This window comes from Aulonocara stuartgranti (assembly GCF_965226115.1).
Source record: "Aulonocara stuartgranti genome assembly, chromosome: 10".
NCBI classification, from domain to species: Eukaryota; Metazoa; Chordata; class Actinopteri; order Cichliformes; family Cichlidae; genus Aulonocara; species Aulonocara stuartgranti.
In genome coordinates this window covers 27,377,852-27,400,006 of record NC_138946.1, presented here as the reverse complement: position 1 = coordinate 27,400,006, position 22,155 = coordinate 27,377,852, and the positions used below count along the sequence as shown (strand labels likewise).

The 22,155-nt window shown below is 42.8% G+C and overlaps 1 protein-coding gene across 1 annotated transcript; it reads right to left on the bottom strand.

The window, feature by feature from the left end:
• Positions 1 to 145: 145 nt before the first annotated feature.
• ywhag1 (3-monooxygenase/tryptophan 5-monooxygenase activation protein, gamma polypeptide 1) lies at positions 146 to 15,191 on the bottom strand. Its single transcript, XM_082548606.1, has 2 exons — positions 14,921 to 15,191; positions 146 to 2,297 (listed from the first exon to the last, which is right to left on the bottom strand). Exons 1-2 carry the CDS (start codon positions 15,005 to 15,007, stop codon positions 1,641 to 1,643), a joined length of 744 nt encoding a protein of 247 aa, XP_082404732.1. The 5' UTR covers positions 15,008 to 15,191; the 3' UTR covers positions 146 to 1,640.
• Between the last annotated feature and the right edge of the window lie 6,964 nt (positions 15,192 to 22,155).

Sequence of the window (22,155 nt, the reverse complement as noted above, 5' to 3'; positions counted from 1 at the left end):
TGTTAAGCTTCCAAATATGCGGCGTCTCCTCACTGAAACATGAATCCATCGGCCTGTGTTGTGCTGGTCAGTGGCACAACATAAGCTAATTTGCCTTCTGCTTTTAGTCCCCCTTGCCAAGAATTGCATATCAACCATAGCGATGTCCGTAACAGATCAATTTATTGTTAACAATCACTGTTTTGGTATAGCGTACGTCAGCAAATAGAGTAAAGAAAACACAGATTAAAATAAGGTCTAACTAACAATCGCAATAAAAAGAAATAAATAGAAAATAATCCAATTAAGGTCTAGTAATTCCATGTTCATATGAATGCATAACATCTACAGTATAAGTTAATAAATTGAAGCTACTGTATAAATACATCACTAGCATGCACAAGATTGTATTATGGAGACTATTGGAGCAGTTATCATCTTACACTGAAGAAACAGTATAATAGGCAAGTGCATTTTCTCGACCAAGAAGAAACTGAAGACAAAGTAAATCCACAAACCTCATGTCTGCTTTTACAGCTTCCACTTTAACAGTGCATGTGCTCTCTGTCCACAGATCATGCTCTGTTCACTAATCGGGTCTGTGGTTCCAGGTGACATTTCAGATCAGACCCTGCCAATTGTTTTGAAGACGGCATTACTTAAAGGTGAAAATTGATGGTATTTTTCACTATCTCGATCAAATAGTTTCCTGACAAACAAAAGGAGCCGATAGAAGTAGTAACGACAATACTGACAATAAGAATTGGGTGTCCAAAAACAGTTAATTTATTTAATAAAGCACATCAGCACATGAGAGGGACAAGCTGCACTAAGTTTACTTTATGAATCTGTAGTTTTAGTTACAGTATGACCGTGTGACTGAGCAGGACAAATACCTGACACAAGCAAACAAATTTTTTTTGTTGTTGTTGTTTGTTATCAATAACAGAGACAACCTGCTTTTCATTCAACGACCATGGGCCCACGCAGTGCAACTAAAGATGTCAGTACGTTTTTACGCAATGAAGTTCAACACCCCCAGAAAAGCTCATCTTCATCTCCCAACCCACCTGCTTGCTCTCTCTCTTTCTCTCCCTCCCTTTCTTTCACCAAGAAAGTTTGTGACATTCAAGGTTACTCCATTTTTCCCGCTGCTCAAGCATCGAAACTGAATTTTCTATATGCTCCTCCCTCGTCGAATATAGCAAGACAGCTCAGCTTCATTTGCACAATGAGACCAGTCTCTGCCAGTGTGAAGGTATCAATACCCAATGGTCACACTGTGATCAATGGCATACCTCTTGCATCTACAAGTGTTTGGCAAATGCTGCAGAGGCTATCAAGGAGGGGGGTTCTTTCTTCTATTGTTTTTTTTTCTTTAACTGTAGGTTATTTCTGAAACTAAAATTCCTTCATCTGCCTACCTTTTTTTTTCACTTTAAATCTGTGGAAAAATAAAGAACTGCAGCCGCGTCAGCAACCATCGGCTTCAATAGGCCGCCGAGGTTTCACCGCCCCCCCCAACCCACCCTCCTTTGTTTTTTTGTTTTTTTTGTTTTGTTTTACATTTCTAAGAACATTTTAACTATTATTATTATTTTTGTCATCATTTGTGAGCGCGTGTGTTTGTGTTGTTTTGGCAGAATGGGGTTCTAGACTCCTTAGTTGTTGCCCTCTCCTCCCTCGTCGTCCTGCTGGTCGCTCGTCCAGAGCGTCAAGTTGTCTCGTAGCAGCTGCATGATGAGAGTGGAGTCTTTGTAGGAGTCCTCGTTGAGGGTATCCAGCTCGGCAATGGCGTCATCGAAAGCTGTCTTGGCCAGGTGGCACGCCTGCTCTGGCGCGTTCTGGATCTCATAGTAGAAGACAGAGTAGTTAAGAGCCAGGCCCAGGCGGATGGGGTGGGTTGGCTGCATGTGCTCCTTGCTGATCTCGTGGGCCTCGCTGTAGGACTTCTCAGAGGACTCCACCACCGAGGCTCTCTTCTCCCCCGTTGCAACCTCGGCCAAGTAGCGGTAGTAGTCGCCCTTCATCTTCAGGTAGAACACTTTGCTCTCGTGCTGCGTCTCGTTGCAGTTCTTGATCAGGTAGTTGTCGAGGAGGTTGAGCACATCCTGGCAGACGGACTCCAGCTCCTTTTCTATCTTTTCCCGGTAGGCCCGCACCATCTCAATCTTCTTCTCATTGCCGTCAGCTGATGTCTTCTGCTCAATGCTGGAGATGACGCGCCAGGATGAACGCCTTGCCCCAACCACATTCTTATAGGCCACAGAGAGGAGGTTCCGCTCCTCGTTGGATAGTGCTTCATTCAGCTCTGTGACCTGGAAAAGCAAGAAGGAAAATGAGTTGATGGATTTTTTTCAAGTATATGAAGATGACTCAACAGCTGATATAATTTTAACAGTAAAAACTTGATTATTTGTTCACTTGTTAAACTAAAACAGTCACAAGATGCCCACCAACTACATCCCAATACTACAGCCGCTGCATTAGCAAATGAAACCACGCCTCCAGCATGTGACATCACCCTGTGAGGTAACTGCTCATTGGCTATCAGCAGCTCTGAAAGCTGGTTTTGTTTGGTTTTGACAGGCCTGTGTCTGGCTCGAGGATTTAATCCTTTATATCCCACAGAGACTGTGCAGCTGAGGCATCTTTACAGACCTTTCTTAAATATAAAGCCTGTTGTTACTTTCTTTTTCAGCACAGTACAGTTTCGTGAGCGTGACAAAGCAGTGACCAATCACAGTGAGCAGGCCTTCACAATGCCTGTACTGAACACCACACCGGTTACCATACAACTGATAGGACTTACATGCATACAAATAGGGAAACCTCAGACAGATTTTGTGCATTTTAACATTCATACTTGTAGAGAAATTTCTTTGGACTACTAGTGTCTTTTCTGTACCAACTTTTAAGGCAACCCATGCAAACATAGGCATTATCTTCATTTGTTGTGAATAATTTCCAATATTTCATTAAAAATACAAGTGGTCAGCCTCATAATAAAAGACAAACTTCCCAGCTGTCAAAGTAATTTTATGGGATTCATCCTCTGGGGATTAGGATTGTCTGTAGAAGGCACACAAGAACAGAAAATATCTCGTCTACACCCTGATTTGGTCGGTGTGTGAATGTAAGGTGACACACTGTTGCCACAGTGTTAAGAAATTAGCATGTGTCAACTGCATAGTAAAATGTGTTCTTCAGAGATTGCGTAAGTGTGTTTGTCAGAGTACACACAATGGGGTCTTGCTCAGCAGCACTGAAAGAGTGGAAAGCTTAACCCTTTGACCTTTGTGGTTCATCAGTCACTATAACACCTCTGTCATATGCACAACAGAACCTCCAAGCCTCGGTGAACTGTTTCCGCCTTTACGTTTACTCCCAATTTTGCTGTAAATTTTCTACCTTGTTAATCCATGAAGTAGCCATAACTCTGGGTTGAATTTTAAAAGGGAGGGTGAAGGAGCAATCTGTGATCCAATCTCCAGTTTCCATGGTGACCACAAAATCTGCTTCATTTATGAGCGCCTTTGTTTTTCGTTTATAAATTATATCTCTGTTAGAGAAACTGGCCATGAGCTGCTCATGGTGAGGATGCTGCCATGGTTGATGATGTAGTGAAAGCTACAGCATGTTAGGGACGAGTAAAAACGGTTAAAACAAAACATTAAATAATTGTTTCATGAAGGGTCAGAGGACGGCGACTGGTTTACCGAACACATTAATGCTGACCAAAGGATTCTGGACACAGCCCCATAAGCCTTCCTTTCTCCCATTAGATCAGATGAAACGGTTACAAACAAACAAACAAAACAATGTGCAGAGCACTTTAAATATCAATTTCAGTCAGCAGGGCGGATAAATATATAAAAAAAGTCTGAATTGAAGTGATGTAACTCAGCCTTGCTCAGAATAACAATAACTTTGCGTTCTATTGGCATTTCATGCGATTTTAATAATCTCTCATCCTGTTTTATTGTGCCATCATAGCATCAAGCTTTACGTTTTTATGGCAAAGCTAAACATCAGTATGCAATCGTTCCACTAGCAGAGCTTTACAGGTGTAATCTTGTTCACTAAGGAGTGTTTCTACACAGGACAAACATTACAATTGTCATAAATGAGACCTCTGTACTGTGAAAGAATGAAGACAGGGAAACAATAAAAGGACAGAGTACATAATGATCCCACTTAGAAGAACAGGAGAAAGCTTGCCCAGCCTTCTGCCCATCAGTCCTTCCTTAACACACCCTCAACACTCTTCCTCATCCCATTAATTTACAATTAGCGTATACAAGTATCTGACCAACAGTGAATGCAACCAGCAAGAGTGGGTCACTGCTGGAGCAGCAGAGAAGTCAGAAAAATAAGGCCTACTCAATCCATCTGTACAAACATGGCTGCCTTTGTTTCAGGAGGCTGCACAGTGATCAGAAAGCCCTGACGGAAGCTGGGGTGTGGGGATGACAATGGAGCTCTGTCTACCCATAAAGCTCATCAATCGCGCCTGCTCTCGTGACTGGTCCTTACACAAGGCAGTCAAAGTCCCAAACAACTGCGTGTTAATGCAAACAAAGGCCAGGCAGAACAATCGATAACTTCCTCTTTGACAGCTCTCCGTGTGGCTGTTAATATCACAGAGAGAGCTGTGGGGCCGTGAGGGTGTTGGGCCCAAGTAGAATCTGGGTTCGAACTTGAAGCTCGAACCTTCCATTTCCATTTTAATAGCTTGCAATCCCATAGATTCCCATTCTCCCTGTTACCCCATGCCTTACTTCTGTGTTTTCCTTTGCTCATTTACTCCCCCTACCTGATGTGACAACCCCCCCCCCTTCTGACCCTCTTTCAAGCAGGCAAACACAAAGGCGCCATGGACCACCTGACGTCATTGGCAGAATGAATAGGGTTAGCCAATTTAGCCACAAGTCAAGTAGCTCTTTGTTACTATGTTACTTGCATATGCTATTTTTTTCCCATAAGTATGGCTAATGTTTGTATCCAGCTATATCACACAAAAAGAATCGATCATGCAAAAGGAATAAGAAAGATGGGAATAAGAAATATGTAGGCTAGGGACTAGGATTGAGGGATGCCAAACACTAATTAATGTAATTTGGGGCTTTGTTATAGTCACAGAACGGGCAACACACAGCATAACCAAAAGTGAAGGAAAACATTGGCTTAATTGGGTACTAACACACATACACGTGCCCATTATTACAGAGTAATTGCCTATTAAATAAATATAATAATAAAATGTATCTACGGGATCAAACTGCCAGTTGTCTCAGATGTTCAAAGGTGACATTCGAGCTACAAAAGACGCATGATCATGGTGTGGAATTACTAGAGAATAATATTCCTCTTTGACAGCATTATTGGTGCAAAAATTGGTGTCTGAGGAGGATGTGCGGAAGTGCTTCAGGAAGGTGAACGCACGCAAAGCTACTGGTCCGGACGGGATTCCCGGCCGCGTCCTCAGGTCATGCGCGGCTCAGCTGGCTGGAGTGTTCACGCACATCTTCAACCTTTCCCTCTCTCTGTCTGTAGTCCCAGCCTGCTTCAAAATGGCCACCATCGTCCCTGTACCCAAATCCTCCACCATCTCCTCATTGAACGACTGGCGACCTGTAGCCCTGACCCCCATCGTAAGCAAATGCTTCGAGAAGCTGGTCAGGGACTTCATCTGCTCTGCACTACCCGACTCACTGGACCCTCTACAGTTTGCATACCGCCACAACAGGTCCACTGATGATGCCATAGCCCTGACACTACACACTGCCCTGTCACACCTGGAGAAGAGAGACACGTATGTGAGGATGCTGTTTGTAGATTACAGCTCAGCATTCAATACCATCGTTCCCTCGAAGCTGGACAGGAAACTGCAGGATCTAGGACTGAGCAGCTCCCTCTGCAGCTGGATCCTTAGCTTCCTGTCTGACAGACGCCAGGTGGTCAGACTGGGCAGCATCACCTCATCCCCCATCACACTGAACACTGGTGCTCCACAGGGGTGTGTACTGAGCCCTCTCCTGTACTCACTCTACACCTACGACTGCACAGCCACTAACAGCTCCAACATCATTGTGAAGTTTGCGGACGACACTACAGTGGTGGGTCTTATCACCAACGGTGATGAGACGGCTTACAGGGAGGAGGTCAGCGCCCTGACCCACTGGTGTCAAGACAACCATCTCACCCTCAACGTCGCAAAGACAAAGGAGTTGATAGTGGACTTCCGGAGGTGCAGAGAAGTACACACCCCCATCACCATCAACGGCGCTGCTGTGGAGAGAGTGAGCAGCTTCCGGTTCCTTGGAGTACATCTGGCTGAGGATCTTACGTGGTCAGTACACACAAACAAAACAGTGAAGAAGGCGCAGCAGCGCCTCTTCTTTCTCAGGAGACTGAAAAGATTTGGCATGAGCCCCCGCATCCTCAGGACCTTCTATCACTGTGCCATTGAGAGCATCCTCACTGGATGCATCACCACCTGGTATGGCAACAGCACCGCCTACAACCGCAAAGCTCTCCAGCGAGTAGTGCGGTGCTCTGAACGGATAATTGGAGGTGAGCTTCCCTCCCTCCAAGACATCTACAGGAAGCGGTGCCTGAGGAAAGCGGGGAGGATCATCAAGGACTCCAGTCACCCCAGCCATAAACTGTTCAGACTGCTTCCATCAGGAAGGAGGTTCTGCAGCATCCGGTCCCGTACCAGCAGACTGAGAGACAGCTTTTTCCATCAGGCCATCAGACTGCTGAACACGTCATAGACACCTCAGCTTCACTACTGGAACTTCAACATTATGCACTCCACACTGTATATAAATGCCACTTGTTTTGCACATATTCAACTCTGTATATTTTATATATTTTTTTATTATTATTATTATTATTATTATTATTATTATTATTATTATTATTATTTATTTATTTATTTATTTTTTAAATTTTTTTTTTAACTATTTAATTTGTAAAAATGTGCATACACACACACACCACACACACACACACACACACACGTAGGAAAATATTTAGTATACACATCCAGAAATGCATACACTATTATATATTGTACATATATTTATTAGTTTCAGGTTGGCCATTCTTGTATTTTGCTCGTTTGTGTTGTTGTGTTTGCACATCTCTGTTGCTTGTGGGGCTCGCACACAAGAATTTCACTCGCATGTGCTGTGCCAGTGTGCCTGCACATGTGATGTGACAATAAAAGTGATTTGATTTGATTTGATTTGAAAAGGGCTGGCCTGTCATCTTTCTAAAGTCTTCATCCCTTTCAGGGCCATTCAGGCCCCCAACAAATAACCCGCATCAGGTTGTTGAAGCAGTAAAGACACAACTTCAATAATTCTTCTAAAAATATGACATTTGCCATCACTATGATGATGATCATCATTTGTAACCTAGACAGGTTACACATCTAGATTCCATGAATTCAGAACACACAAACACACACAGGCAGAACTCTTTCCTGGTCAGTTTTATAAATATAGGCCTGGTAACTGTGTTGCTGACTGACACTGACTCTGTCGCCATACAAGATTCATTCTACAGTATAACAGCAAAAACACGCCGGCATGATGACTATAAACACCTTCAGGTGAACAGGAACTTTGAAGGAAAACACACAGTGCTGCCCTGGTGGTGGCATGTCTCTTTAAGCACCGGGTGATGAAATGTGATCCTAGAAGTCTGGTTTGTGTAACTGGTTAATGTGTATAGAGACTTATCGGACCAAAAGGAGGCAATTTTACAACTCTGGAATGCTCTTGGAGCAATAATGGGTCTTAGAAGAAAAAAAAAATTATGCTACAGGTCTGGGGTAGGCGTGTCAGCGAGAGGCCTTACGATGCTCTAGCATTTTATGTCCCTGCTCTCCATTTGTCACACGTCTGTGGGGAAAAGTCGACATCAAGATAATAAGAAGCTGTTGAACTGCACACACTGGTGCTAATGTGAGAACAGCTCTGAGATGCTGTAAAATAAGCCTGATTATAGTGTATGTAGGTGGGTCCAGTGGGCGTTTTTCATAGTGCCTTTGTGACTCAACAGTGAGTCAAAAATCATTTCAGGCCATCCGTGAGTGTCCCAAGATGACTGTGGGTACGTTCATGATTGGACTGAGGTTTCGGAGTACGTTCTTACCCTCGAAAGACAAAGAATAAGAACATGACACTTTCTATGCCAAAGACCTGAAGCAAAAACTACAAAATGATGATAAACAGGAAATGGTGAGTTACAAACATTTTGTGGGCTTATAAACCCAGGATGGATGGAAGTAGTGGCATACACCATACACCAGTGGTGCCATGTTACCTCTCTACTTAGATTCAACGTAAAAATTAAGCAGTGATTAAAAGCTACCACTAAGGGCTTTGGAGAAGAATTTAAAGTGTCACTAGAAGTAGGGCTGCCACAAACGATTATTTTGATAGTCGACTAGTCACCGATTATTTTTGCAATTAGTAGACTAATCAGATCATGCATCCATTGGACATAAAACGTACGGCTTATTGCACCAGCATGCGTCTGCTCTTATATAACTATCATTAGCTTACAGCTTTAAGTGTTTAAGGTATGTGCTAACTAAAAATAAAGACAAGTTGATGGTTTATTAAATTTTAATGAAATTTGCAGACTGTTTCAGTGAAGTTTAAGAAACTCCTTGCTATCTAAAATATAACGGGACACCGGAGTATATTCTCGAGCATCTCACACTTCTGATAATCAGCTGTCTGCTTGACGTTTATTCAGCTGTGTAAAAACTATAACTTTAATCTCAGCCAGACCGATTTACTCAAGAACAAATAAAATACTAAAAAAAAGCCAAACGATAACATTTTTAAGTTATCTAAGTGACTTATATATGTTTAACCTGAGTAGCGAAAGACGGCGGTGGGTTTGAAAATGATTTGCCGGGAGTCCGGTGTTCTCATGGCCTCTAGTGAGCCTTTCCCCCGGCTAGCTATCGAGCTAGTGGGTAACAGACGTCTCCGAAAATGTCGGCGCACTTTTGAAAATATGTGGTGTCTTGATAAACTGGTTTACACAGTTACAGTCTCGCCTGAAAATATGTTAAACTTTTATTTTGTGACCCAGAAAGAATAATAAGAGTAATATTAAAACTAACTAGCTGCCGCCATTGTTGAAAACTGAGCTGGGCTGCGCTATGAATTCTGGGACAAAGCTACTTCTTCTTCTGGGTTTAATGGCAGCTGGCATCCTTGTACATGCAGTGCTGCCATCTTCTGTTTCAGTCCGTTATTACACTCTTAAATCCTACTACTTATTCCTGCGTCTTTTGTGATCTTACAAAGCTTCAAACGACGTGTCGACTATTAAATCAGTCGAAATCGTCGACGTAATCGTGACTAGTTGACTAATTGTGGCAGCCCTAACTAGAAGGCAGCATCCAGAACATAATTCACGTTTTGTCTCGAAGGGACTGGCCTTTTAAAATGGCCAGGAGGACAGATACCTCTGTGTATTTAAGGGAAAACACCTTTTGTGAAGATGGAAGTTGTAATATCATGGTTTGTTACCACTGTTTTGACAAGTCAGACTCTTTGTAATAAGTACCCAAGTACATAATAATGATAATTATGTTACTGCAAATACTGACTGTAATTAAGAGGCAAAACTAGGGGGAAAAAACTTATATATACTTTTGACCTCTGTAAGTAGATCAGACTTTTGGAATATAATTTTTGACAGCTGTGATCGAGCCACAGATCGAGGCCTAAAGGTATACCAGAAAAGCAGCGCTCTCCATCAGTTTCCCTGACAAGCCCCTTGGTCCAAATTTGTTCTTTCCATTTCTTTAACAGTCAATCAGAGCTGCTGCAACAACATAACGGTCACTTAACAGAAAATGGGGAAAAAGGAAACACAGTCAGAAAAGGCAGTTAAATAATTTTAAAAAATGCTACATAATTTTAGAATTAAATAGCTACTCTATTATACATGACTCTGGTCTCTGCCTCACCTCACCCCAACCTGTCATGGCAGATGTCTGTCCCTCTCGGCTGGAGGTTTCTTCCTGTTAAAAGGGAGTTTTTCCTTCCCACAGTTGCCAAGTGATCATAGGGGGTTGCCTAATTGTTAGGATTTTCTCTCTATTTTGTATAGTCTTTACCTTACAATTTTTAAGTGCCTTGAGGTGAATGTTGTTGCGATTTGGTGGTATATAATTGAAATTAAATTGAATGTCATTGCTATTGTTATTGTAAAGTTATAAATGATACTGAAATGCGGTAATAGTCACGTTAACCAATTAGTCTTTTTCATATATTTTGTTCTCTCTATTATCTCTGAAGAAATAGAGGAGGAGGAACCGTCACTGCCTGTATGGACCAGGCTCCTTTCATTTACAGTATATTGGTAGTTCCGTAATAACAGCCTGTCAGTTTTACATACTGTGTATTACGCTGTATTTCTGCACTCATCCTAAAGTGATCACCACCTGCAAAACAGAATGTATTTTTGCCCCCACACAATCTTTGGTTCCTCAGGATTACTTACAACTGCTGCAGGTACAGAAAATGCTGAATAGAAAACATCTGTAATTTAGCAAGCGATTGTTTCTGGGGGGAAAAATAAATAAATAAACCACAAGTCTTGACAGCTTTGCAGCCTAACCTATTTGAAGAGCTCTGTCTTGCACCTGCTGTTATTAACCATGATTTGTTTATCGAACAGCAAAAGCTTTTATAGCCATTACATATTAAACTGAGGTGCAGTGTATGGAGCAGCTGCAGCACAATACTTTTGCTAATGCACTGAATGGGGAATAATGGGCTCAGTTTATTAAGTGTGATGGAAGCCTTGGCTCTCTGTGCCATGCACTTCCTAAGACAAAGAAATAAGCTCTCCAACAGGGTGTGTTATGTTGGGGGGGGGGGGGGGGGGGGAGTGGAGGGAGGAGGCTTATTCAAACTAATGGGGTCAAGTCAACACAATGTACAACTACCTATGGTGACTTAGTTAAATGCGTGTGTTAAAGTGCAGCAGCTCTGGCTGCCTGCCTTCTCATAAACATATATATATGTTCATACACAGTAAACCGGCCTCTTAGCCGCTGTTGCTATGTAACTCAAACAAAAGATGGTAAGGTCTTTCAGATCAACATTGCAAATCTGCAAATAAAATGAAGAAAAAAAAAAAGCCAAATATGTCCATAAACTTGAGCAACCATGACTACAAAACTTTTGGGCCAAACGGGATTGTCACCGCCCACATTTACTGAACATGACAGAAGCTGGCTCTCTAAATTAAAAAAAACAGAAAGCAGAAGAAACAGAGCAAGGGAGAGAGAGCGATTGACGCCCCTTTCAGACATGGCCCCTGTTTTCATTAACCTCAAGGAGTCTGAATCTCTTTCATGTCCATCTGATCACCGCGGACGCTTTCCTATTTAAAAGTTATGATGACAATCAAACCAATTAACATTTACTGATCACTTAGAAAGCAACACAGGGCTCAGGCTTCGTGCAGCCACATTAATAGATGTGCATGTCTTATGAGTACAGTTGCTTCCATTAACATGAACTACGGCCATTTTTATACACGGTTCCTCCATTTTTGCAGGTTTTCAAATTAATTGTGCAGATGACTTAAAATGGTTCATTTTTAATACTTTAATAATCTTTTGTAGTCAGTGAATGCTTTAAGACAGAAACTACAGATTTCCCTCCCCTGAGATGCTCTACCACTGAAAAACAATCTCTGTCCCTATCACCATCATCGATCAACACCAGCGACTGGCTTTGTGCCCATGCCATAAAATTACCTCCATCATGCTGATGTGGTATGCTCCGAACTGACAGTGGTCAACTTAGAAATTTTGCCATGTCTGTTGATTGAGGCTGTATTGGACTGACTAATTACAGAATTCTCGCTCCGCAAAAAACATACAGACTTGAGTGGATGTGTGAATTAAGCTTAAGTGATCAAAGAGATGAATATTTCCCGTGTATGAAAACAGGTTAAGAAAATTATCTCAAATGTAGCATTAGTTGTGTAATCTCTATTAAGTAATCTATTAATCAATTAAAAATTAATAATTAATAACTAATATTTCTGATTAGCCACCACTGGCTAAATGTCAGTAATCTTATTGGATGATCTGATATCATCGTGTTGGTGTTGTTCCCAGATCATCATGAAAATGTTATTCCAGGTTCAACATTGCAAGTGACCAATCACATTGTTGTGACGTTATTCTTTTGCGCGCCAATCCATTTATGAAATTCCAAAGTTGCAAGGACAATATCAATTCTGCTTACCGTTTATTAAAGGGTTGGTTAGGGTTAGGGTCCGTTGATCGGCAGACAGAGGCGGTTTCTCGCAGCTTAAGCACAGTTTTTTGTTTCACGCCAGTTTTTCCCGAAGTCGCAAAAGTATGACGTCACAACATTCTGATTGGTCACTTGCAATGTTGATCCTGGAGCAACATTTAGGATGATGATCTGGGAACAACACCAACACGACGATATCAGATCGTGCAATGTTATCGGTGTTATGATTTAATAGTTTTATCAGTTCTGCATATTGTTCTTTGTGTGAGTCACTGTGTGGCACAGTGACAAACTTCTTTACTTCAGTGGAACAGGGGTTTTGTCACTATTACAAAACACAGGCAGAGTAACACCGGGTACTGTGTCATGTGTTTGTAGCATATGGTTATCGATGAGTACTTCAACATGACTCAAGAACTGTAATTTGTCTTGTTTTAAAGATTTTTTTTTTGTCTCGGCTATGTGAACCTGACAGGCCGCTTCCAAATAGTGTGGTAGTTCTGGATCAGGATAGCACTTATGTTAAAAAATTTAAGAAAATAGTTCCAGAGACAACATCTAGCTCCATCATTTTTGGTAGGATTTCTGAGATCCTAAAATATGTCAAATTGCTAACACAGATTTATTGTATTATCTGTGATTATCATATTTTTGTCAAATTAGGGAGACCTCATAGTTACTTTTTGTGGAGATGTTTTAGTTGGACTAATTAATGAAATAAGCTTCTCTGGATATGGTTAATTTCTTAAAAATCAACAGCTAGATCTATTGAAGTAATAACTTATTCATGTTGTAGAAAGTAGAACTGAAGCTGGGACATGCTGTTCTGTAATCAAATTTGAAGACAGTGGTGAAAACTCCCAACAGCAGCCCAGAAACCATATCATTCATTCTGGTAGGGCCCAGCTCCTTAGCTTAAAGCCTGACAAATCCTCCTGGGGACGCTCCGTCCTTCTGGTTATTTGGTTCCGTTGCCACCGGGGCGGTTGCCATGCCTGCAGTGGCAAGGGATTCCCCTCAAACGATGGGCGAGGCAGCAGACACACCCCACTGCCCAGTGGTGCAGAGAGACAGGCTGGGTGAGGGGCAGCTTGTTCTCTCACTCTCTGACTCGGCACAAATGGGAAGGGGTGGAGCCCCCCTCTCTGGCACTGCCACTACAAGCCGGTCCTGGAAAGCAGCATGCAGTACGGCCTTTAAAATACTCTGACAGCTTACTAGTTGAGTCTTGGAGATGACGACCATGAATAGAAAGCAGCTCTGTTAACTGAAAACGGCCATAACAGATGATCATGTAGAAATGATCATGTAGAAATATGACACGAGAAAACTCTTTATCTCTTATCTTAAGAGCAAAAAAAGACACTAGCCATAATCTCCATGTCCGTTATTTTAAATAAAGTAGCTCAGGTCAACCCAGCATTCACTGACTTCTATTTCTCTGTGAGATGGCTCAGACTGCCCTGATGCTGTGAGATGCACTGCCAGTGAAATGGTGCACTACGGTTGGACCTGTGCTGCATCCTGGCAGATGCTGCGGCACGCCTCTGTGTGGGGAACCTGCTGTAAGAGGTCGAGGACGCAGGGATGCGGTTGCTACAGAAGCATCGACTGAACACTGGCGCTTCCATCACGCTCACGCGAGTGTGCATTTGCTGCAATATGGCATCTACCGAATGGATGATTCTGGAAAGTCGTCCGTGCACCGACACCCACGTCTGAAAGGTGGATACACTTCTGTGCGCCCCTTCTGCGCAAATCGATTTGCGAGCAACCTTCAGCCAACATTGCCCCTTTCTCACTGCGCCAAATGTGCAGAAGAGACGGTGCCCGAGAAGGAGGGGGTAGGGTATTTCACATTAAGTCGAGGGCTCTTTATTTGGTTTAAACCGGAACACGAGCAGCCTGCGATGTCACTCTCATCATCATTGGTACCAACCCAGCTCGTTCTCTGCTCCCAGACGATATGCGTATCTGTCGATCAGGATCCCTTTGACTGTGAACCCATGATTGATTCAGACAGATGATGACTCAGTGGCTTCTTATCGCCATTCTGCGACTCATTTCTCTCTCGGTTCTTGTTGCACCCGGGCAGCCCGGCCGGTTACGAAGGAGCCTGGCAAAAGGCACCGCCCCAAGATCAGACAGTCCGCATTTCAAACGACCACAATCCACTACAGTACCCATCCGATACCCCCTCCCCCGATTTACTGTAAATCACCGATTTTCACTGAGCTTCGATGTATGTGATCAATTTCACTGATATATCTGCTGTGTGAACGGTGAACACAGGGCCTCTTCAAAATGATGTAGCCCAAATCTTTTTACAGCCTGTCCCTATCATACTCACAGACGTGCATTCCTCACAAATGCGATCTTTTATCATAAGTTTCATACACCAATTGTCCTCGGCTTGTCCACTTAAGCCCAAATGTGCTGTGACACACAGGCACAGTCCCCTGCCCCACCGTTAGGTCTGTACAGCCTTGAAACATTTATCTCTCTCACACACACACACACATACACACACACACACACACAGAGAGAGAGCTTGTTGAGGTTACTTATGACAGAAAATGACAAAGAGAAAAGAAAGGTCATTACAGAGGAAGCCTACTTACCGATTTCATGCAAGCTGCCATATCATCATACCTCTCTGCCTGCTCGGCCAGCCTGGCTTTCTGCACCAGTTGCTCGCGGTCTACCATTTTAGAAAGAGGTCGTGCGTGTGAGTGTGTGGAGTGTTTCTAAACCTGCGTGTGTGTGTTTTTCGGAGCTAAAATCGTAATGTGAAAGTTTTCAGTGCAGAGTAACAGCGCCAGATCCTGTCGCTGCAGCTGCTGCCTGCTGTCTGTGTGCCTGCCGACGGGACACCCCTCCCCCTCCGAGCGCTTTTCCTCGATTGTGTCACCACCCAAAAAGGCGTGTCCTCGCAGAGTGATGTAACGACCCTGGCAGCCTGGAGAAACTGACAGTGCAGCCCGTTGCCCTACACTTGGGCTAGTCAGACTGCAAATGTGAAAAGAAGGTGATCTTTTTTTTATTAGGCAGAGTGCATCGTTGTTATGGAGCTTTCATCCCAAAAGTAGAGCTTGATTGTCAGGTAGGAGAAAGTGCAAACTACCAGTAGAACACAAAAGCAGCTATAACAAGGGCCTAATTGATCTAATTTCCCTATCTAATAGAGATGCTTTGTTTCATTATCTAAAAAGACTGATTGAAGACTCTTTGATAAGAACATGGTACACAAAAACGGGTTAAAAGGGCGCCAGGGTCCTCCTTCTACATAAACTGCAGTCAAATAAGAATGTAGAGTGTGACACAGTGCAATATTTCCTCATTATATATTGTTATATTCCTATATACAGCTAATGTTCTCCATACACGTGTACAGGGTAACAGGGTTACAGGCTGTGTAACATCAGTATCTATAAAGGTGATCCCAAAAAGTTTATTTTGTTCATCTAGATATACCATTTCAGTGGGAGAAAACGTCACTCATCCAAGTGACTTCCTCAGTCTCAGCTGACTACAGGTTTCCCCAATCTTATGAGCATGCATCAAGATATAAAGGTGATCGTGTTATAGATATTCAAGTCATACCAAGATTGAAAAATCAAAAAGTCCGATTTACTGTCTTCAGGACTGACTGGCGAGTCATTTTCAGAAGTCGTCTATCTGATAAAGTAATAATAATAATGGATTGGATTTATATAGGCACCGAAAGCTCTTTACAATGCCACTATTCATTCACTCTCACACACTGGTGGAGGCAAGCTACAGTTGTAGTTGTAGCCACAGCTGCCCAGGGGCAGATTGACAGAAGCGAGGCTGCCATAACGCGCCATCAGCCCCTCTGGCCAACACCAGTAAATTAGAACTTTTTTATTTTATGTACATGTTTTTTCACAACTAAATTAATCTAATATGGTTTCTAATATTAAGATACAGTTATGATCAGTTTATGTGACTACCTTATTTACCATGGATATGCCATTTCCCCAGCCCAGAGACGGAGCACCCCCAGAACCTCACACCCATCCCGGACCCACCCAGGGGCAGCCAGGCTACCAGGTCAGTAACCCACGTCCGTCAGCACAGACCCTCCCCTAGCCCCGCTGCACACAGCCACGAGGAAACCGTCACCTAAGAGCCAACAGAGCCCCTAATTGGCCATGACCGCTACCCCGGGTTGAGCCCCCCAAGGAAGATGCCTCCGGGGAACCCCCCGACGCCCTAAGCATGTCCCTACCCCCACACCAATCACAACAGTGAAGGCAGGACCAAACTATGACCCCCCACCCCCACTAGGTGATGGAGCTGATCACAGGAGCCCAGAGCAATTGATCTGATGTGGTGGCTGAGGCTGTATCAAGACTAATGTAATCTAATAGATAATTTCTATATTGGTTAGAATTAAGATTATTTTTATTTTTCCAGTTCATGAGGACAGTTTTCTTGGCTATGCATAGGGCAGTGAAAACCATATGGGCTATATTCTTTTCTGAAGTGACATTATCTAAGCTGCCCAACAAACACACTAAGGGGGAAGTTGGAATGTTACATTTCAGACACTTTGATAAGTCTTCACATATCTCGCGCCAAAACTTCTGAACTGGTGGACAGAACCAAAGAGCGTGGATATAAGTGTCCGGTGAATTGGTTTGGCAGTGTGAGCAGTTGTTGGTAGATGTAAAGCCCATCTTGAACATCCGATGACCTGTATAGTGCACTCTATGTAATATTTTGTATGAATTAATTGAAGACTGGGATTTCTAATTAGATGAAAGGTTTTTAAGCAAATCTGAGACCAGAAGTTTAGGTCTAAGTTAACTGATAAATCCGCTTCCCATTTTGCAATAGGAAGTGATATTGATTCATCAGTTTTAGAAAGCATTCTGTATATTTTGGAAAGTAATTTGGGGGTTTTAAGAGTAAGAAATTGAACCACACTTGGTGGTGTTTGTAGTTAAACTTGACCCAGTTTAAATTTCTTTTTTACTATGGATTTAATTTGTTGATATTCTAAAAATCTTTTCTTGTTGATACATGGGTTCATTAACATATGACGTCTACATACAAACAAAGAATACCTTGCCTGTGCGTTGTGTGTGTGTGTGTGGTCAGAGTGTGACCCCATATATATATATATATATATATATATATATATATATATATATATATATATATACACTCAACAAAAATATAAACGCAACACCTTTGTTACTGCTCCCATTCCCCATGGGATGGACATAGAGACCTAAAATTCATTCCAGATACACAATATAACCATCCCTCCCAAACAGTGGTCACAAATCAGTCCAAATGTGTGGTAGTGGGCACATCTGCTATATTGAGATAATCCATCCCACCTCACAGGTGTGCCACATCAGGATGCTGATCTGACATCATGAGTAGTGCACAGGTGTACCTCAGACTGCCCACAACAAAAGGCCACCCTGGAATGTGCAGTTTTGTCTCACAGCAAAATGCCACAGATGCCACAAGCAATGAGGGAGCGTGCATTGGCATGCTGACAGCAGGAATGTCAACCAGATCTGTCGCCTGTGCATTGAATGTTCATTTCTCAACCATAAGCCGTCTCCACAGGCGTTTCAGAGAATATGGCAGCACATCCAACCGGCCTCACAACCGCAGACCTCGTGTAACCACACCAGCCCAGGACCTCCACATCCAGCAGGTTCACCTCCAAGATCGTCTGAGACCAGCCACCCAGACAGCTGCTGGAACAATTGGTTTGCACAACCAAACAATTTCTGCACAAACTGTCAGAAACCGTCTCAGGGACGCTCAACTGCATGCCCGTCGTCCTCATCGGGGTCTTGACCTGACTCCAGCTCGTCGCCGTAACAGACTTGTGTGGGAAAATGCTCACATTCGATGGCGTCTGGCACGTTGGAGAGGTGTGCGCTTCACAGATGAATCATGGTTCACATTGTTCAGGGCAGATGGCAGCTGGGAATGTCCCAGTTCTTGCATGGCCAGCATACTCACCGGACATGTCACCCATTGAGCATGTTCGGGATGTGCTTGACCGGCGTATACGACAGCGTGTACCAGTTCCCACGAATATCCAACAACCTCGCACAGCCATTGAAGTGGAGTGGACCAACATTCCACAGGCCACAATTGACAATCTGATAGACTCCATGCGACGATGTGTTGCACTGCATGAGGCAAATGGTGGTCACACCAGATACTGACCGGTTCTGGGTCCCCAGACCCCCAATAGCGCAAAAAACTGCACATTCCAGGGTGGCCTTTTGTTGTGGGCAGTCTGAGGTACACCTGTGCACTACTCATGATGTCAGATCAGCATCCTGATGTGGCACACCTGTGAGGTGGGATGGATTATCTCAATATAGCAGATGTGCCCACTACCACACATTTGGACTGATTTGTGACCACTGTTTGGGAGGGATGGTTATATTGTGTATCTGGAATGAATTTTAGGTCTCTACGTCCATCCCATGGGGAATGGGAGCAGTAACAAAAGTGTTGCGTTTATATTTTTGTTGAGTGTATATACGTATATATATGTATATATTCAATTCAATTCAATTTTATTTATATAGCGCCAAATCACAACAAAAGTCGCCTCAAGGTGCTTCATAGATACAGAGAAAAACCCAACAATCATATGACCCCCTATGAGCAAGCACTTTGGCGACAGTGGGAAGGAAAAACTCCCTTTTAACAGGAAGAAACCTCCGGCAGAACCAGGCTCAGGGAGGGGCGGCCATCTGCTGCGACCGGTTGGGGTGAGAGAAGGAAGACAGGATAAAAGACATGCTGTGGAAGAGAGACAGAGGTTAATAACAGATATGATTCAATGCAGAGAAGTCTATTAATACATAGTGAGTGAGAAAGGTGACTGGAAAGGAAAAACTCAATGCATCATGGGAATCCCCTGGCAGCCTACGTCTATTGCATCATAACTAAGGGAGGATTCAGGGTCACCTGGTCCAGCCCTAACTATATGCTTTAGCAAAAAGGAAAGTTTTAAGCCTAATCTTAAAAGTAGAGATAGTGTCTGTCTGCTGAATCCAAACTGGAAGCTGGTTCCACAGAAGAGGGGCCTGAAAACTGAAGGCTCTCCCTCCCATTCTACTTTTAAATACTCTAGGAACAACAAGTAGGCCTGCAGTGCGAGAGCGAAGTGCTCTAATAGGGTGATATGGTACTACAAGGTCATTAAGATAAGATGGGGCCTGATTATTTAAGACCTTGTATGTGAGGAGCAGGATTTTGAATTCAATTCTGGATTTAACAGGAAGCCAATGAAGGGAAGCCAATACAGGAGAAATATGCTCTCTCTTTCTAGTCCCTGTCAGCACTCTTGCTGCAGCATTTTGGATTAGCTGAAGGCTTTTCAGTGAGTTTTTTGGACATCCTGATAATAATGAATTACAGTAGTCCAGCCTGGAAGTAATAAATGCATGAACTAGTTTTTCAGCGTCACTCTGAGACAGGATATTTCTAACTTTAGAGATGTTGCGCAAATGGGAGAAAGCAGTCTTACATATTTGTTTAATATGTGCGTTGAAGGACATGTCCTGGTCAAAAATGGCTCCAAGGTTCCTCACAGCGTTACTGGAGGCCAAGGTAATGCCATCCAGAGTAAGAATCTGGTTAGATACCATATTTCTAAGCTTTTCAGGGCCAAGTACAATAACCTCAGTTTTATCTGAATTAAGAAGCAGAAAGTTAGCGGCCATCCAGGTCTTTATGTCTTTAAGACATTCCTGCAGTTTAACTAATTGGTGTGTGTTATCTGGCTTCATGGACAGATAGAGCTGGGTGTCATCAGCATAGCAGTGAAAATGTATGCTATGTCTACTAATGATGCTGCCTAGGGAAGCATGTATAATGTAAACAGAATTGGTCCTAGCACTGAACCCTGTGGAACTCCATAATTAACCTCAGTGTGTGAAGAGGACTCTCCATTTACATGCACAAATTGGAGTCTATTAGATAGATATGATACAAACCACTGCAGTGCAGTACCTGTAATACCTACAGCATGTTCTAATCGCCCTAATAGGATATTATGGTCAACAGTATCGAATGCTGCACTAAGGTCTAGCAGGACAAGCACAGAGAGGAGTCCACTGTCAGAGGCCATAAGAAGATCATTTGTAACCTTCACTAAAGCTGTTTCTGTGCTGTGATAAGCTCTGAAACCTGACTGAAACTCTTCCAATAAGCCATTCCTCTGCAGATGATCTGTTAGCTGTTTGACAACTACTCTTTCAAGGATTTTTGATATGAAAGGAAGGTTGGAGATTGGCCTATAATTAGCTAAGACTGCTGGGTCTAGAGATGGCTTTTTGAGTAAAGGTTTAACTACAGCCAGCTTGAAGGCCTGTGGTACATAGCCGATTATTAGAGATAGGTTGATCATATTTAAGATCGAAGCATTAATTAATTAATGGCAGGAAAAGACACGTTGATGGTTTAGAGGAAGTAATTATTGAAGTTAACTCAGAAAGATCAATTGGAGAAAAAGAGTCTAACTTAACATCAATGGTACTAAGAGTAGCTGTAGATAATATTACATCTGTGGGATGATTACTGGTAATTTTTTCTCTAATGATAAAAATTTTATTTGTGAAGAAGTTCATGAAGTCATTACTAGTTAACGTTAAAGGGATGGTTGCCTCAAAAGAGCTCTGACTTTTTGTCAGCCTGGCTACAGAGCTGAAGAGAAACCTGGGGTTGTTCTTATTTTCTTCAATCAGTGATGAATAGTAAGATGTTCTGGCTTTGCGGAGGGCTTTCTTATAAAACAGCAAACTATTTCTCCAGGCTAAATGATGATCCTCTAAATTTGTGACACGCCATTTCCTCTCCAGATTACGAGTCATCTGCTATATATACGTATATATGTGTGTATATATGTATATATATGTATATATATGTGGTGCAACGGATCACAGTTGATCCATAATCCCTAATCCGAACCGATCCCACTCCACGGTTCGGCACGCACGTGATCCGAAGATTCGAAAAAGAAGGAAAAAAAGTATGTGTATCGTGCACGTGGTGGGTCTGTCAAGCGATAGTTATGGCCAGTGCTAGTGGTCCAAGTGGAGGAGCAGAGGAGTTTGCCGTATTTAAGCAGCCCTTTGCTGCCCAATCCGACCGTGCTAAAGCTATTACAAAAGCTATTGGGGTGTTTAGCTGCAGACGGGAGTCCGTATTCTGTTGTGCAAAACAAGGGGTTTAAACTATGATGAACGTGCTTGAGCCACGCTATGATATCCCGTTCGCGCCTACTTTAGTGGCAAGATTGTTCCAAGCAGGTATGAGCAGGAAAAGATTTAAGTTGTGGCTGAACTGTCCCAGGCATCTTCTGTTGCCATAACTACTACAAATGGGTGGATCTCCAGGGCAATGGAAAGCTACGTGACCATGACAGCTCATTATATCACAGCAGAGTGCAATATAATGAGTATAATGTATTATTGTAGGGTCTACCTTACAATATAAAGTGCCTTGAGGCGACTGTTGTTGTGATTTGGCGCTTTATAAATAAAATTCAAATGAATTGAATTGAGTGGTAGATACAAAGACTGTACTGCCCTATATCCAAAAATTGATCCTATCCGTGACTTAAAACCGTGATCCGATCTGAACCGTTTTGATCCGTTGCACCCCTAATATATATATATATATGTATTAGGGGTGCAACGATACACAAAATTCACGGTTCGGTTCGGTTCGATACTTTGGTGTCACGGTTCGATATTTTTTTGATACAAAAAAAATGTTCATGCCTTTTTAATTTGTCATTTATTAAATTTTCACGGCACATTCCGCACCACATCTCTGG

Excerpts from the sequence above, each read along its gene's own strand:
- ywhag1 (XM_082548606.1), bottom strand. The coding sequence starts at position 15,007 with ATGGTAGACCGCGAGCAACTGGTGCAGAAAGCCAGGCTGGCCGAGCAG. Across the intron at positions 2,298-14,920 it reads TGGCAGCTTGCATGAAATCG|GTCACAGAGCTGAATGAAGC; the intron begins GTAAGTAGGCTT and ends TTGCTTTTCCAG.